This window comes from Lycorma delicatula, chromosome 2 (assembly GCF_047948215.1).
Source record: "Lycorma delicatula isolate Av1 chromosome 2, ASM4794821v1, whole genome shotgun sequence".
NCBI lineage: Eukaryota > Metazoa > Arthropoda > Insecta > Hemiptera > Fulgoridae > Lycorma > Lycorma delicatula.
In genome coordinates, this window is record NC_134456.1 from 126,150,719 (window position 1) to 126,166,012 (window position 15,294).

General features: G+C 32.6%; 1 protein-coding gene across 1 annotated transcript in view; it reads right to left on the reverse strand.

The window, feature by feature from the left end:
* LOC142319205 (DNA (cytosine-5)-methyltransferase 1-like) overlaps positions 1 to 15,294 on the reverse strand; it is a 93,633-nt gene that overhangs the window by 51,963 nt on the left and 26,376 nt on the right. Inside the window, exons 8-10 of the mRNA XM_075356215.1 lie at positions 14,780 to 14,961; positions 13,249 to 13,393; positions 6,733 to 6,866 (exon numbers count right to left, since the gene is read on the reverse strand). Of these exons, the coding sequence (XP_075212330.1) occupies positions 6,733 to 6,866; positions 13,249 to 13,393; positions 14,780 to 14,961 (461 nt within the window). The remainder of the gene's footprint in view (positions 1 to 6,732; positions 6,867 to 13,248; positions 13,394 to 14,779; positions 14,962 to 15,294) is intronic.

Below are 15,294 nucleotides of genomic sequence, written 5' to 3' on the forward strand. Positions count from 1 at the left end.
GCACTGCACAGAAACGAACTTCTTAGAACAGTTCGCAAACGATCATCCCGTTTTTGTCCGTATGAACAGAACATCCATCTATTAGTATGTTGCAAGTTAATTTTTTCAATATAAATATCCTGCTGATCGTCATCTTGAGGTCTGGTATAAAATCCTACGATTTTCAGGTGCCAGTCGATTCCTTGTTCTTGCGGATGTGAACGCAAAGTCACTTTCGTGGCATAGCGGCTTCAACGATGATGGCGGTGAAGCCGCTACTAATTGAGGGTTTTTTAGGAAAAACTAATTTGCAGGTATGTAATGTACCAGGTGAGTTGCCCACCTAAGCAGGAATGATGACATGCATCCGTTTTTGTTTTTGTGGAACGAATTCATGGGCAGCCATGAATTGGGGATGATACTGTGCAGGCCAGTGTGTTGGTCAGTTATTTTGAGTGGTGGAGTTTGATTCACTTCTGCCGCTGAGGTTGTTCAAAGCGTGTCGCGTTGTGGCTTGTGCTGACAAAGGTCTCCTGCTGTTCGAGGAAGTCTCATGGACGGAGGTTGAATTCCAAGCCACTGGAGCATGCAGGATACTCGAGCTAAATAGTCATCAACATAAAACTTCATTTACCTCGGAGAAGAGCACGACGATGCTCCTCAAAGACTGTTTGGCTGTGAGGCGGCTAGTCGGCGTATCATTGTCTCGAACACGAAACACATTCAATGTCCTCACAAAGACAATTATAAGGGGGATCACTTTTTCTAGTTTTTCTCACTTCATGTTCGTCTCAGACCAAAACCACCCTGGATCTCTACTGATCTGGGCCTCCGCTATCTTTTGACCTTAAATCCAAAAAAAATTACCCCTCCCCCCAAAAAAAAGGACGCCATGTAAAATACTTCCGTTGCCAGGCGTTTCAGGCCATTTCTGACTTATGCGACCACCAACACAAAATACGCCACCAAAAAAATGGTGAAACTCCTTGAAACGATAAGATTTGGCCTGGCGAAGCCTTTTTTGGGTAGGGGGTAATTTTTGGATTTTGGGTCAGGAGATAGCGAAGGACCTGATCGGTGGATATCCGGGATGGTTTTGGTCGTGGACGAACAGGAAGTCAGAAAAATGAGAAAAACTGTTCCCCCTTATAATTGTCTATGTGAGGACTTAATTTTTCATGTTCGAGACATCGATACACCGGCTCGTTGCATGACCGTTTAGCTCAAGTGTCCTGCATGCTTGAATGGCTTGGATGTCAACCTCCGACCACGAGTTCCCTCGACCAGCAGGAGACCACCGTCAACCATAACAAGTAGTACAGAAGCATATCAGACCTGATGACACACTACAAGCAAAGTTTACCAGTCTGTAGGACTTCCTAACTAATACATAGTCCATATTCAATAGCCGACATGTTAGAGCAAAATATGAAGATTTTATGTATTATTTGATAGTTGTAAATAATCCAGTAAAAATGAATACCAATAATGTCAAATTATCAAATTATAAAGGCAGTATTAATAAATGATAATTAATTGTGGTGTCATTAATAGAATTTAAACAATAACAATAAATGTCTATAGTCTTGTTAAATGGATGTAAAAATATTTAATCATGATTATATTCAATGGACAATTTCACCTTAACTATGGATTAAAGTAAACATTTTAATCCAGATAAATTTGATTCTGAGTTCTTATTACTACTCGGATAACTTACACAGCACAATACACATTTACCATAAAAACACACAAAACAAATTTTAGAAGTAGTAATAACCAGAGAAATAGAAATAAAAAAAGAGGTTATAATTCAAATAAATTATCATGTAATGATAACTGATTAGCTTAATTTTTGTGAACATTGGCTTAACAAGAGCAATTTAATAGAACTGTTATTACTAATTATAGATTGACTGGTCTAAGTTATGGTGGAGGTATGCATTCCTGAAGATTGAATAGCTAAAGTGGTTAAAACTGAAATAACGCTGATTGAATTATCTGAAATTAAAGCTGGCATCGGATCTACAGACCCCCACTGGAAACCATGATATTTTTTTATCCCCTGATTGGGATTAGACATTTTCATATCCAAGTTTAATATTAATCTTCTGTCAATATTTTTATGAAACCATGTACAAATCAAGTGAAAATCCCACACATATGAGATCTGTTCAGAAAATAACCAAACATTTTTAATTACATGCCAACGAAGATATTTAGTGACAGGCAGTTGGCAGTATTGTGTTTCACATAACCTCCTCTGTAATCACATGTTCTTGGATTGCTGATATCTCATTCAGTTTTTGTGTTATTGTTATTTGGGTGCAACATGTTTAAGTGTTAGTAGTTATTTTCGTAATGTGTGATTTTCTGATGATTGAACTTTTGTTTCAATGTCGTAGCTGTAAATCCAGCTTCCGTCTCCCATTATGATCCCTTGCAAGAATGTTTCATCATCCTTGGCTTGTTCAAGAGGTTACCAACAAATGTCCACTCAATGTTCTTTCTGCTGTTTGGTCATTAAACAAGGAACAAACTTTGCTGCAACTCAACACATGTTCAATTTTTCAGTCAAAATGTCATGGCATGATCCAACTGAGATGCTAACCTCTTCTATAAGTTCTCTGACAGTCAATCGGCGATTTACACAAACCAGATCATTTATTTTCGGAACATGGGTGTCATTAGTTGAAGTCATAGGCCTTCCTGGTCGAGCATCATCTTCAAATGACTGACAACCACTTTTAAATTGTACAATCCATTCGTAGCATTGCATACAACTCAGAGCATCTCTGTAAGCTTGTTTCAAAAGTTGAAACATTTCCGTAAATGTTTTTCCCAGTTTCACGCAAAATTTTATATTGTATCGTTGCTTCTGAAAATTGCACATACAAAAATTTCTAGTAACACTTAAACATGTTGACTCAAATAACAATAACATAAAAACTAAACGAAATCCAACAATCCAAGAACATGCAATTACAGTGGAGATTATGTAGAACACAATGCTGCCAACCGCACATCACTAGAGATACACATTGGCGTATAATTAAAAATATTTGATTATTTTCTGAACAGACCTCGTTTAAGATCATGAAATATTATCTTTTAATAATAAGTTCCTAATATGATTCAGAATATATTCTTACTAAGCTTTCTCAAATAGTTAAATTTTGTAAAACATAAAAATAATAAACAATTCAATAACATGTAATGTCAGCCAACTTTTAAAATAAAAGATTATGTATCTGTAATTATCTCTTCACAATAATCACAAAAATGTATAATTTCTTGTACTTTATTAACAGTGTGACAAATGTCACTGATGAATATTTACGTTTTTTGTCACTTCATATTCTTTACTTATGTAATTAATAAGATTATATAAATGTTTTATTCATTTATAAATTTATATTGCTGTATTTTGACAGTGCAATGCTAATATAAGCTGAGCAGTGTGAAATATTAAAACTGCCAGTAACAAGACAATTCTGCATAAAACTCATGAAGGCATAAAGCTCTCCTTTAAGGGATCTATAATATGATGGACATGGTCCTGTGTGAAGGTCGCCTACGAACTGAAACCTTAACATTTCAAACACACATAAAAACTTCAATATATCAATCAATACCTTTCTTTTTTTTCTGTTTAGCCTCTGGAACCACGGTAACGTATTACCAAGGATGAATGAGGATGATATATATGAATGTAAATGAAGTCTCAGGTCCAGTCTCAGGTCGACCATTCCTGAGATGTGTGGTTAATTGAAACCCAACCACCAAAGCACATCAATCTAGTATCCAAGATCTAGTATTCAAATCCACATAAAAGTAACTGCCTTTACTAGGATTTGAACCTTAGAACTTTTGACTTCGAAATAAGCTGATTTGCGAAGATGAGTTCACCACTAGACCAACCCAGTAGGTAATATAATACCTGCTGCAGTAAAAATGTTGTTCAAATGACCAATACCAGATTTTGTTTTAAGACCAACTTCTGGGAAAGAAATCCTCTCTGTGATTTCATAACTAGAAAACTCAATATACGAAGGTAAGTCAATTGTTATCCACAATGTAATTATTAATTTTATTGCAATATAAACAGGAAACTTACGATGTACATCATTTTTCAACGTAGTTCCCTTGCATTTCAATGCATTTGGTCCATCGTTGCACAAGCTTCCTGATGCCCTCATAAAAGAAGGTTTTCGGTTGAGCTGCGAGCCAGGAATGCACTGCTTCTTTCACTGTTTCATCCAAGGTAAATCGACGGCCCCTTAATGCCTCTTTGAGTGGACCAAACAAGTGGTAGTCAGAAGGGGCAAGATCAGGACTATACGGAGGATGAGCCAGTACTTCAAAGTTGAGTTTCTGGAGTGTTTCAACAGTGTGGGCAGCAGTATGTGGATGGGCATTGTCGTGAAACAACACAACACCTTTCGACAGCAGTCCTCGGCGTTTGCTTCGAATTGCAGGCTTCAGCTTGGCAGTAAGCATCTCACTATAATGCGCACTGTTTATTGTCATGCCCCTTTCCTCATAATGTTCCAGTACTGGGCCTTGTGAGTCCCAAAAAACCGTAAGCATCAGTTTTCCTGCGGATGGTTGGGTCTTGAACTTTTTTTTTGCAGGCCGAATTTGGATGTTTCCATTCTATACTCTGCTGTTTACTCTCCGGCTTGTAATGATGGATCCATGTTTCGTTACCAGTGATGATTCTGTCTAAGAAGATGTCCTATTCGTTACCATAGCGATCCGAATGTTTTTGGCAGATGTCCAAGCGCGTTTATTTATGCAACTGTGTGAGTTGTTTTGGGACCCATCTGGCACAGACTTTATGAAACTCAAGTCTGTTGTGGATGATTTTGTAGGCAGAACTGTAACTAATTTGCAAACGACGTGCCACTTCATCAATAGTTACTGTCTGTTTAAGAAAACCATGTCACGTGCACGCTCAATGTCTTCCTCATTTATGGCAATAAACGGTCATCCAGCTCCTTCATCGTGTGTAACACTTGTGTGACCATTTTTGAATTTTTCAATCCATTCATAGACACTTCGTTGTGGCAACACACTGTTTCCGTACTGTACTGAAATAGTAGTACTGAAGAGTAGAAAGAATTACTGATCAACCGTAAAGGTTGTTCAGTTATAATACAAATGGAAAAATTTTATTGAAGATAAGTGGTACTTTTCCCATCCTATTCTATTAAAATCGTATGTACTGTTATTTCTTGTCCTTTATGAATAGTGCAACATATGCGACTGATGAATATATACGTTTTTTTGTCACTTTGTATCCTTTATGTAATTAAGATTATATAAATGTTTTATTCATTAATAAATTTAAATTGCTGAATTTTGAGAGTGAAATGCTAATAATAATTTTAGTTACACAAACTTTATAATTTACGAGGATTGTCCCAAAAGTAAGCATACTCATTTTCCTACGGATGGACAGGTACTGTAAAATGTCCTTGATGTATAACAGGGTGTAGATAGTGACCATGGCTGCACGTGCACACTTGTTTCAACTGGATTGATTGAGTCAGTCATGCGATATTGCAGTTCATGTATGGTCGTGTTTTCTAACCTCGTTATGTTTTGATGGAGGAAATATTGAATGTTATGCTACCAAATTTTGTGTGAAACTCAACAAGTTTGCCACAGAAACATTTGATTCTTTTACCAAAGTTTATGAAGATGCCACTCTATCAAGAACTATGGTTTTTAAGTGGCACAAAGCTTCCAAAGAGGGCCAAGAAAATGTTGAAGACGACTCTCATTCTGGAAGACCAACCTCATCAATAAACAATGAAAATGTGAAAGTGGTGCAAGCTGTGATGGTGAAAGTCTGCCAATAGAGTGTCAGGATGATTGCAGAAAAAACAGGATTGGATAAAAATGCAGTTCATTCTAACAGATCGTTTGCACATGTGAAAAAATTTGTTCAAAACTCATATCTAAAAACTTGTCTGTGGACCAAAAACTGGGTGGAAATTTGTCAGGATTTACTGGAAAATTTGAAATTGAGCTAAATCTTTTGGATAAAGTAATAAAAGGCGATGAATCATGGTTGTTCAAATACAATCCTGAGACTAAATGGCACACAAAAAGTCCTGTTTGTCCAAAGAAAGCATGCATGAGCAGATCCGAGGTAAAAATGATTATTGTTTTTTCCGACACCTGTGGCACTGTGTAAAAAGAATTTGTACCTCCAGAACAGAGATTTAATAGCACCTTTTACAAAGATGTCTTGGAAAGACTTCGAAAACGGGTCCAGCGAGTCCGAACAGACATTGCACATGATTGGGTGCTGCACCATGATAACGTGCCAGCTCATACTTCGCTTTTAAAATCAAGAATTTCTGGTCAAGAAAAACATTCCCTTACCTCCCTACAGGGGAGATCTAGTTCCATGTGATTTCTAACTTTTCCCTAAGTTGAAGGATCCTAATTTCACGATGATGGAAAACATAAAAACCGGTAACCGAACAGCTACACACACTTAAGGAAAATGACTTCCAGTACTGCTATGAACAGTGGAAGAAACGTTGGAACCACTGTGTATTTTCCCAAGAGTCATACTTCAAAGGAAATAACTTGTAATTTCAGGTAAGTCCAACAGATAATTAAATAAAAAATCAGTGCACTTACTTTTGGGAGAAACCTTGTATGTTGGTGTTTGAAACCACTAACAAATTTAATAAATCTACAGGAAAAAATTGAAATATATTTTAAATATCATACTTTCTCCTTGAACAGGCCTGCTTGGCGCGACCTGAGCCACCAAATTTGATCATGTCCAAGCATGCGACACAAGTTCCACAGTCAGGTTGTTGACATGCCTCACAAATACCACACCTTCGTCGTCGAGGTCCATGCTAAATGAAAAGAAATTATAATTTTACTACTTTAGACAAACTCACTGAAAAATGTAACAAACAACTAATAATTACAAAAGACACACAGAGTTTTTACTCTTTATATAGTTTTATTCTATTATTTTTATTGTGCTTTCAAGATTATTTTTTACAATATTGTTTTATTATTACAAAAACTATCATGGTTATCAAGTCATGCAATGTATTTTTTAACAAATTTTCAGTTATTTTCTTTTTTAAACATACAGTAATGACACCTTTAAAAACCTATTTTTTTCTGATTAAGTGTAAAAAAAAAATTGTCTCCAACACCATAAAAAATGAACACTAAAGACATTCATTGTCATCTAAAAACAATTTATGGGGATGAAACTGTATATCAGAAGGTAGATAAAGTGAATATGAGGATATACCTCACAATAGTAAACCAGTTTCTGTGACGGATGAGTTCATCAAATGTAGGTGGAATCTTCAAAATTGTTGTTACATCACGCAACATATCAAAAGAATGAGTAAGACACATTATTGCACAACTAGGCTAATATAAAATCTGTTCACGGTGGGTGTCACACAAACTATGGAAAAGAACAAATAACAATGAAAGGAAAGTAGTGAATAACATCCTGAAACATTACTGTAATAAGGGAGATGACTTCCTTTTCAATATTGGGATAGGAGACAAACTTGGGTGCATCTTTACAACCCAGAAAAAAAATGGCAGAGAATGGAATACCAGCACTATTGTCCCACACAATTAAAAAAATCCAAACCACAATCCTCTGCAAAAAAAAAATCTCTTTACGGTGTTCTGGATTCCAAACACACATTCGTTACAAACTACTTGGAAATCAGGTTGTTTGTAAATTCTGTGCGATACATACAGATTTTAAACACCTTAGGAGACATCCGTACATCTGATAATTCTGCAAAACAATAATATTCAGCCACACACTATGTATATAATAACCAAAAGTTGAAAGTTAAATCTATTCCACATCTTCCATACTCACCAGATTTGACCCCCTGTGGTTTTCACTTCTTTCTCCAATTAAAGAGAGATATTAAAGGTATTAATTTCACCCCAGATGATGAACTGAAGGATGCAATGAATTCATGGATCAAGGAAAGACCATTGGCATTTTTCATTGAATGAATGAAAAAAGTGGTTCACCATTGATATAAATGTGTAGTGACTATGTAGTTATTTTATTTCCTTTGTTTGTTGGAAAAATAATTTTTTTTTTTTAAATAAAATTTACTCTTATGCCTTATTTGTTTCATCTGACTATCTCTTCATTTGTGAGTTAAGCAACTGTGCACTACATTTTAGCCAATTCTTATATATACAAAATTTTATAAAAATTTATAAATATAAAAGAAAGTGCAAATATATAAGAATAGCTTTTCATTGCACAAGTTTGTTTCTCACATTTGTAACACATTCATATTTTTCAATATTATTCTTCAGTCACATTATCACTATTATTATTGTTATATGAAATGCATATATTGTATGTAATAACCACTAGACAGCAGGAGCTGTTAGCTATAAAAACAAAAGAGCTTGTGAATCAATATTAATGAATAAAATCGTAATTTTAACTTAAATAATAATAACAATATGAAAAATGTTATAAATTAAAAAAATATATATATATAGGAACAAATAAAAAGTTAACAATAAAATGATAAAAATTAAAAGAATGTTAAAAAATGTATAAATATCATTGAAATCTATTTAAAGATAGTAAAAAATAACAAATCATATGAAAATATATATCTATCAATCCCTTTACTTCCTTATTCAATTTTTTCCTCTTTTCTTCCTTTTTTCAAAAATTTCCAAGTTGATGAAGTGTTTTAAAGCATATCTGACATTGGAATAAAACAAAGAGATGAAATTCAAATTCAGAAGTCCTTTTCCTTTCTTTTTCCTGTTTAGCCTCCGGTAACTACCGTTTAGATAATACTTCAGAAGATGAATGAGGATGATATGTATGAGTGTAAATGAAGTGTAGTCTTGTACATTCTCAGTTCGACCATTCCTGAGATGTGTGGTTAATTGAAACCCAACCACCAAAGAACACCGGTATCCACGATCTAGTATTCAAATCCGTGTAAAAATATCTGGCTTTACTAGGACTTGAATGCTGGAACTCTCGACTTCCAAATCAGCAGATTTGGGAAGACACGTTCACCACTACTAGACCAACCCGGTGGGTCAAATTCAGAAGTCCAGTATTTCAATTCCAAACACCAACTGGATTAGCAGTACATGTATATTTTATATTACACCACACATATAAATGATAATTTCTTAAATTGTATTGTCAGTTGAATTTTAATATAGCTCATTTTGTAAATACTTTTGTTAATCAGAATGGTTGACTGCAACAGCCTGCATAGGTATTCTTATAATCACCATTTTGTAAATTATACTACAATTTTCTTCTTTTTTTATCTAAACCAGTGTATTGTGGCACAACGGTGTGTCACAAAATTTTAGAATTTAAAAGTAGGTCAGAAAGTTGCTATACAATGTAATTTATTCTAGCCATGGAATCTTTAATACAGTAAAATTTATTTTGAGATAGACTTTACCAGTCAATGCAAGCAACAATGCACAGTTAATTTTACTTCCAGGTGATAATTTTGAGTGATGGTGAACACATGTATTAATGCTTAGTTTACTCTTTCAAGTTAGTAATAAACTAAGTATTTATTGTTGTCACGTTGAGGGATCTATCCCTCAGCTTAGGGATTTTTCAAGACAGAGGGAAAGTTTTGAAAATCAGCTTACACAAAATAAGAAAATATGTCTGAAGAGGTTAATAAAGAACACCTTTTTTTTCTGTTTAACCTCCGGGAATCGCCATCAGGTATTACTTCAGAGGATGAATGAGGATGATATGTATGAGTGTAGTCTTGAACAGTCTCAGGTCGACCATTTCTGAGATGTGTGGTTAATTGAAACCCAACCACCAAAGAACATCAGTATTCGTGATCTAGTATTCAAATCCATATAAAACTGCCTTTACTAGGATTTGAACATTGGAATTCTCAACTTTGAAATCAACTGATTAGCGAAGACACATTCACTACTAAACCAACTAACTGGGTGGGTTAATAAAAGAACACCTAAATGCTAATAACCTTCACTAACAAAATACTACCCTATCTTGTTTGTTTCAAAGTTATAAGTGATTTCACCTTTTGGTAAATCTGGTGAGATCAACAGACAAAATGTCACTAACCTAACTGTCTATGAAAAAAGATGAATTCTTAAACTTGTCATGCGAAACTATCATGAAAACAAAATATCTAGACAGTTGAGTAAATTCCGTTTGGATTTACACATGATGGAAGTATGCCACGACAAGAGATACTACACATTATTATTATTATTATTATTATTATTACTGGTATCTCATTATTATTAATCAAAAGCAAATAAGTGTGTCACAATGTCATGGGCATTCAGTATACTGTCTGGTCGGTAAAACAATGTTGGGAACCACTGACCTAACTACTGAAAAAATGTTTAAAACTTTTATTAATTTTTTTGCTTTCAATAAATTTCATACCAGTATTGTTTACCACAAAATTTAATATTAGAATAAAAAATACATATACAAAATCCAAACTGAATATAAACACTCTTGATCCCAAAACGTTGGCTGGTTAGTATTTAATTTCATACTACATTTTAATTATCTACAATAAATAATTTAAATACTATATAATATAACTAATAATTGAAATAACTGACTAAATATTTTGTTAATTAAATAAATTTTGCAATTGGAGAAAATGTGCAAGAGACTCCATGGACAGATTCCATGGAAGGATTCTGACGAGGTCAGAATTCTTTATAAAACAAAAAATATATTTTTAGTTTTTCACCAAAAATATAGAAAAAATTCTTCAAAATCTATCAATTGGTTACACTACATCACTTTCAGTATCACATAATGTTTTAAGGCTAATCTGACATTACAATAAAACATATAGAAAACAAAAAATGTCCTGATGATCGAGCAATTAACGAAAATCATGAATTCTGTACTCTTATTTGCAAATATAATAAACCAATTAAAAATTATCTAAGAAGAATTGCTCAATAGAAAAAATGTTTGAGATGCTTTGATATGATAAAAAAATAATAATACTTTACGTAAAATGTTGCCAGACAACTGGAACAACATTCCAAAAAATTTGAAAGACAGAGAACTTTACTGATGATGAGCAATGAATGTAAAAGAACAAAACCTTGACTAGGAAGACAATGTTTGTGAACAGGAAGCTGATAAGAAAAGAAACATACTCATAAAAAAAAGAAGATGGTCCAGATTGTAATGATGCTTACGATGATCAAAATAAAATTGACATCAAAACTGCCTTACTGATAAGAAAATTATAGTCATAACTACTATTATTATCAGTACACTATCCACTCTTATGAATGAAATAAGAATCAAAACAATAGACAGCTTTATTTCAAATACTGAAAGTACTGATATACAACCATAAATAGACCTCTATTCTTTTCTCTGTATCGAAACAAGATTAATGATCAATAAAGATCAAGGGATAAAGTTGTATTATTCTCGATATATAAAGCTCAGACTTGTCCAAGCATCCTCAATTTCAATTTAACATACAATACTTTTTATTTGTTTAATGACACCAAATCTGTAAATTACAAGCTATTTTCCATAAATTGAATAAACCCTTTAGATAAATACACTGTTGCTTCTTATTTAGGAGTTCCATCCAAAGAAAAGTTAAAAAATCATATGATACAATTTTTGTAAAACTTCGGCATATCAAACAGTTATGGAAAATCCTTCATATTAACATGGATTGTATTATTAGGCATTAATCATATAATCACACCTATATGCTTAAAAACTGCTATATAAGTATCTTTTTCTTAGAGAAACACAAACTTAAAAAATGATAAATACAATACTACAGGCAAATACTTAGCAAATTTTTTACGTCATCTTCACTCTGAAAATATAAATTATAACAATGTTCAAAAATTTATATCATAAAACTCAAAAGATGTATGAAGTTTTCCCTTGTGATAAATTTAATTTAACAAAAAACATTGATATCAAAGAAACATTCTAATTTTGAGGTGATGCTATCTCCCTCTTCTGAATAAAACTATAAAATTATTTTTAAATAATCACTAGCAAGAGTGGGGTAAGAAGAGATTTATTCACCACAACATCCCCAATTTATATTAATTCTTCACGGTTTCAAAACCAAGACTAGTATCAAATGCTTTAGAGTAAATGACACTAGAAAAATAGTGTAATAACAAAGGTTAAAAATTAATATTTTTAACATTTAATTGCATAATACGAGGCATGTTTTTAAATTAAGTACCATTTTGAAATTCCACCACTGCTATGCTGCGGTGGTATTCCGCATATGCACACTATGTACCAGCATCTCTTGACAAGCCACAGACACCATTACGGAAATGTTGACTGTGTTTACGTTTGTTTGTGAGTATTTAAAATGCCTCTGCTGATCAAGAATCCTGCCGATTGTGAAATACAAGGTGTGATTTGTTTTCTTAGTGCTAAAGGCATGAAAGCAGCTTAAATCCATCGTCAGATCAGTGAAGTATATAGAGAAAACATTATGAGCAGGCAATGGAATGGTACATAAATGGGTTAGGGCTTTTAAAAATGGCTGCCAGAATGTTCATGATGAAGAATGGAAAGGACAACCTTCTGTCATTACTGAAGATTTGGTGCAGAAAGTTGACGAAAAAGTGAGAGAGAATAGACACTTAATGATTTCTTCGCTATCTGAAGAGCTTCCTCAAATTTCAAGAAGTGTTGTCTATGAAATTGTGACTGAATGCTTAAATTATGGAAAATTGTGTCTGTGTTGCAGTGGTTATTAAGTCAGGCGGCAGAGACTTCTATGAGTATGGTGTTCAAAGCTGGTTGCAAAATATGACAAGTCTCTTAATATCGTTGGCAATTATGTAGAAAAGTAGATTAAAGTAAAGGCTTTCGCATAAAAATAAAATTGTTAAGAATAATGTACTTGTTTTTTTTTAATTTCAAAACTGTACTTACTTTAAAAACATGCCTCGTATTTACACTAAGATTTACTTAAAAATAGTTTTCAAATAGTTAATAAAGTAATTTTTGTTATAATTTGTAAACTTTACTTTAAATAAAGAACAGATTGAAGACATAATTGTGAATAAAATATGTAAATAGTTTTTTGTTACCTTGGGGAATAATTAGTAGAATGAATATTATCACAACCATTTACACCTGACTGACTCATTTTTACAAAGCTTAATTTTAGATATATAAATTTATCAAAGAAAAAAATGACAAAAACTTACCAAATCTTTTTCATCATCTGCTTTATCCAGCTGTTCTGTAAAAAAAGTCTCAAAAACATCACTCACAAGTGCTGTGGTGGTTGCCTTACTCCACTGAGTTTTCTTCTCTTTTATTTCCTTCTTCTCTGTGCGTCGCATTGCTCTCCTACACGAAAAAAATAATGAGAAGTTTTTTAAAAAATTATTCGAAACAAAAATTAATAAATTATAATTTCTGTAATGTTATTATAATGGTAACAGAGAAGTCAAAATGATTTTGGCATTTATATATATATATATATATATATAATAGAAATAATAAACAAATGGCAAATGTTTCAATTGCCTCACAAACACAGTTGAAATAAGTGAAACTGAGTAATCTGATAAAAGGCTATTTTAAAGTATTTACTTCCAGTATAGAGTATTTAAAAGAATTAAACATCATCAATGTCAGTGATCACTGACATTACTTATCATTCTGAACATTACTTCAAAAGGTGTTAGCAGCCTAACTTCCACTTGTTACATTTCAAGATATAAGCATAAAATAACTAGTGTGAAGTGGTAATCAAACAAGCAATCTAGCTAAGGTTAACTTTGTTAATGTGATAATAATGATCGTCTATCAAATAAATATAGGAAATCCATAGATCTAATTCAACTATCTGCTTAAATGCTACATTTTGATGTTTTATAACACATGCCAACCTGTGACAGTAAGAAACAGTCAAATTTTCTACCCTCTTCTGATATCTAAATAAACTATTTACCTTATTTGATAAGATAATCAAAAAAATTTATTCTATTCCCTAAATTTTTTGAGAACTATTTCTCACAAAACATAAATCAGCCAGGGACTCAAAAAATTCCTATACAAAAAATGAAGCTGTTAAATAAGTCAGTTGGTTAAGCTTAAGTGTTCATCTGATAATGAAGTTATCTGATGAATCTATGATTGATTACACTTGAGGATCAATAAATACAGAAATAATCAAATCATTCAGTTTGGATCAATAGTAATTGTTATTTACACAAACATGAATACATAACAAATAGCCATACAGAAATTGTGAATTACAGGTTAAAAAAAAATCCTATTTAACTTAATTTTTTAAATCTCTTCAAATTAATATTTAATTCTTAAAAATTTGATATATATTTACTTCAGAGATAAATCTGATGAGAAATTAGCAAGTTCCAAGTAAAATCAATCAAATTCTCATAAGTATAAGCAAGTAACTTCTGATCATGTTGCGCTGCACTGAACATTTGGAAATCATGAAGATTTTTAATTTAGAGCTATACAACTGTTAAACTAAAGATATACTAAGCTTAGATTTAAATAAGAAACCAGTAAATAAAAACAATTGCAGTTACGTAACCAACATGAGACAACAATCACAGAAAATCATCAGTCAAAACAATCTTAAAGAGAATAGCATAAGAGAAATGGAACTGAATTTTAACACTTACTAGCCATACATCTATTTCTAACTTAAAAGAAAAAAATATGAGATAAAACAAAAGAATATTTGCATAAAAATAATACCTCTTCCCAAATGTGACACCAGCTAACTTCACAAGTGCTCTCATACATGGAGTAGTAATTAACTGAGTTTCTACAGTACTAGCAGCAGCATCAAAACTCTGAACTTGATCGCATATAAATTGAGCATGTCTAAGCAACGAATCTTCAGTTAAGGCAGATAAACCTTTAGGTGGTACTGTCGTCTGTAAAATAATTTATATCAATTTACAAAACAATTATTATAAATGGGAAAAAATAAATAAATTTAAAGTTTCATTTAATAAATAAGTTTAAAAGATCAAATAAAATTAAGCTCGGTTTTGATATATAAAATCAAAACCAGCCTTCATGGCAGAATGGTTATGTCTTTGCCTTTTATCTGGAAAATTCTAGGTTTGAACTTCTAATCGGGCTTGACATTTTTTCATACAATATAAGTTATTTCTTATCATCAAAAAAAAAAAAATTGTGCAATTGTAATTGGATACAGACCTTAGTTACCACAGGAAAAACCAAGCATATTAATGAATGCATTG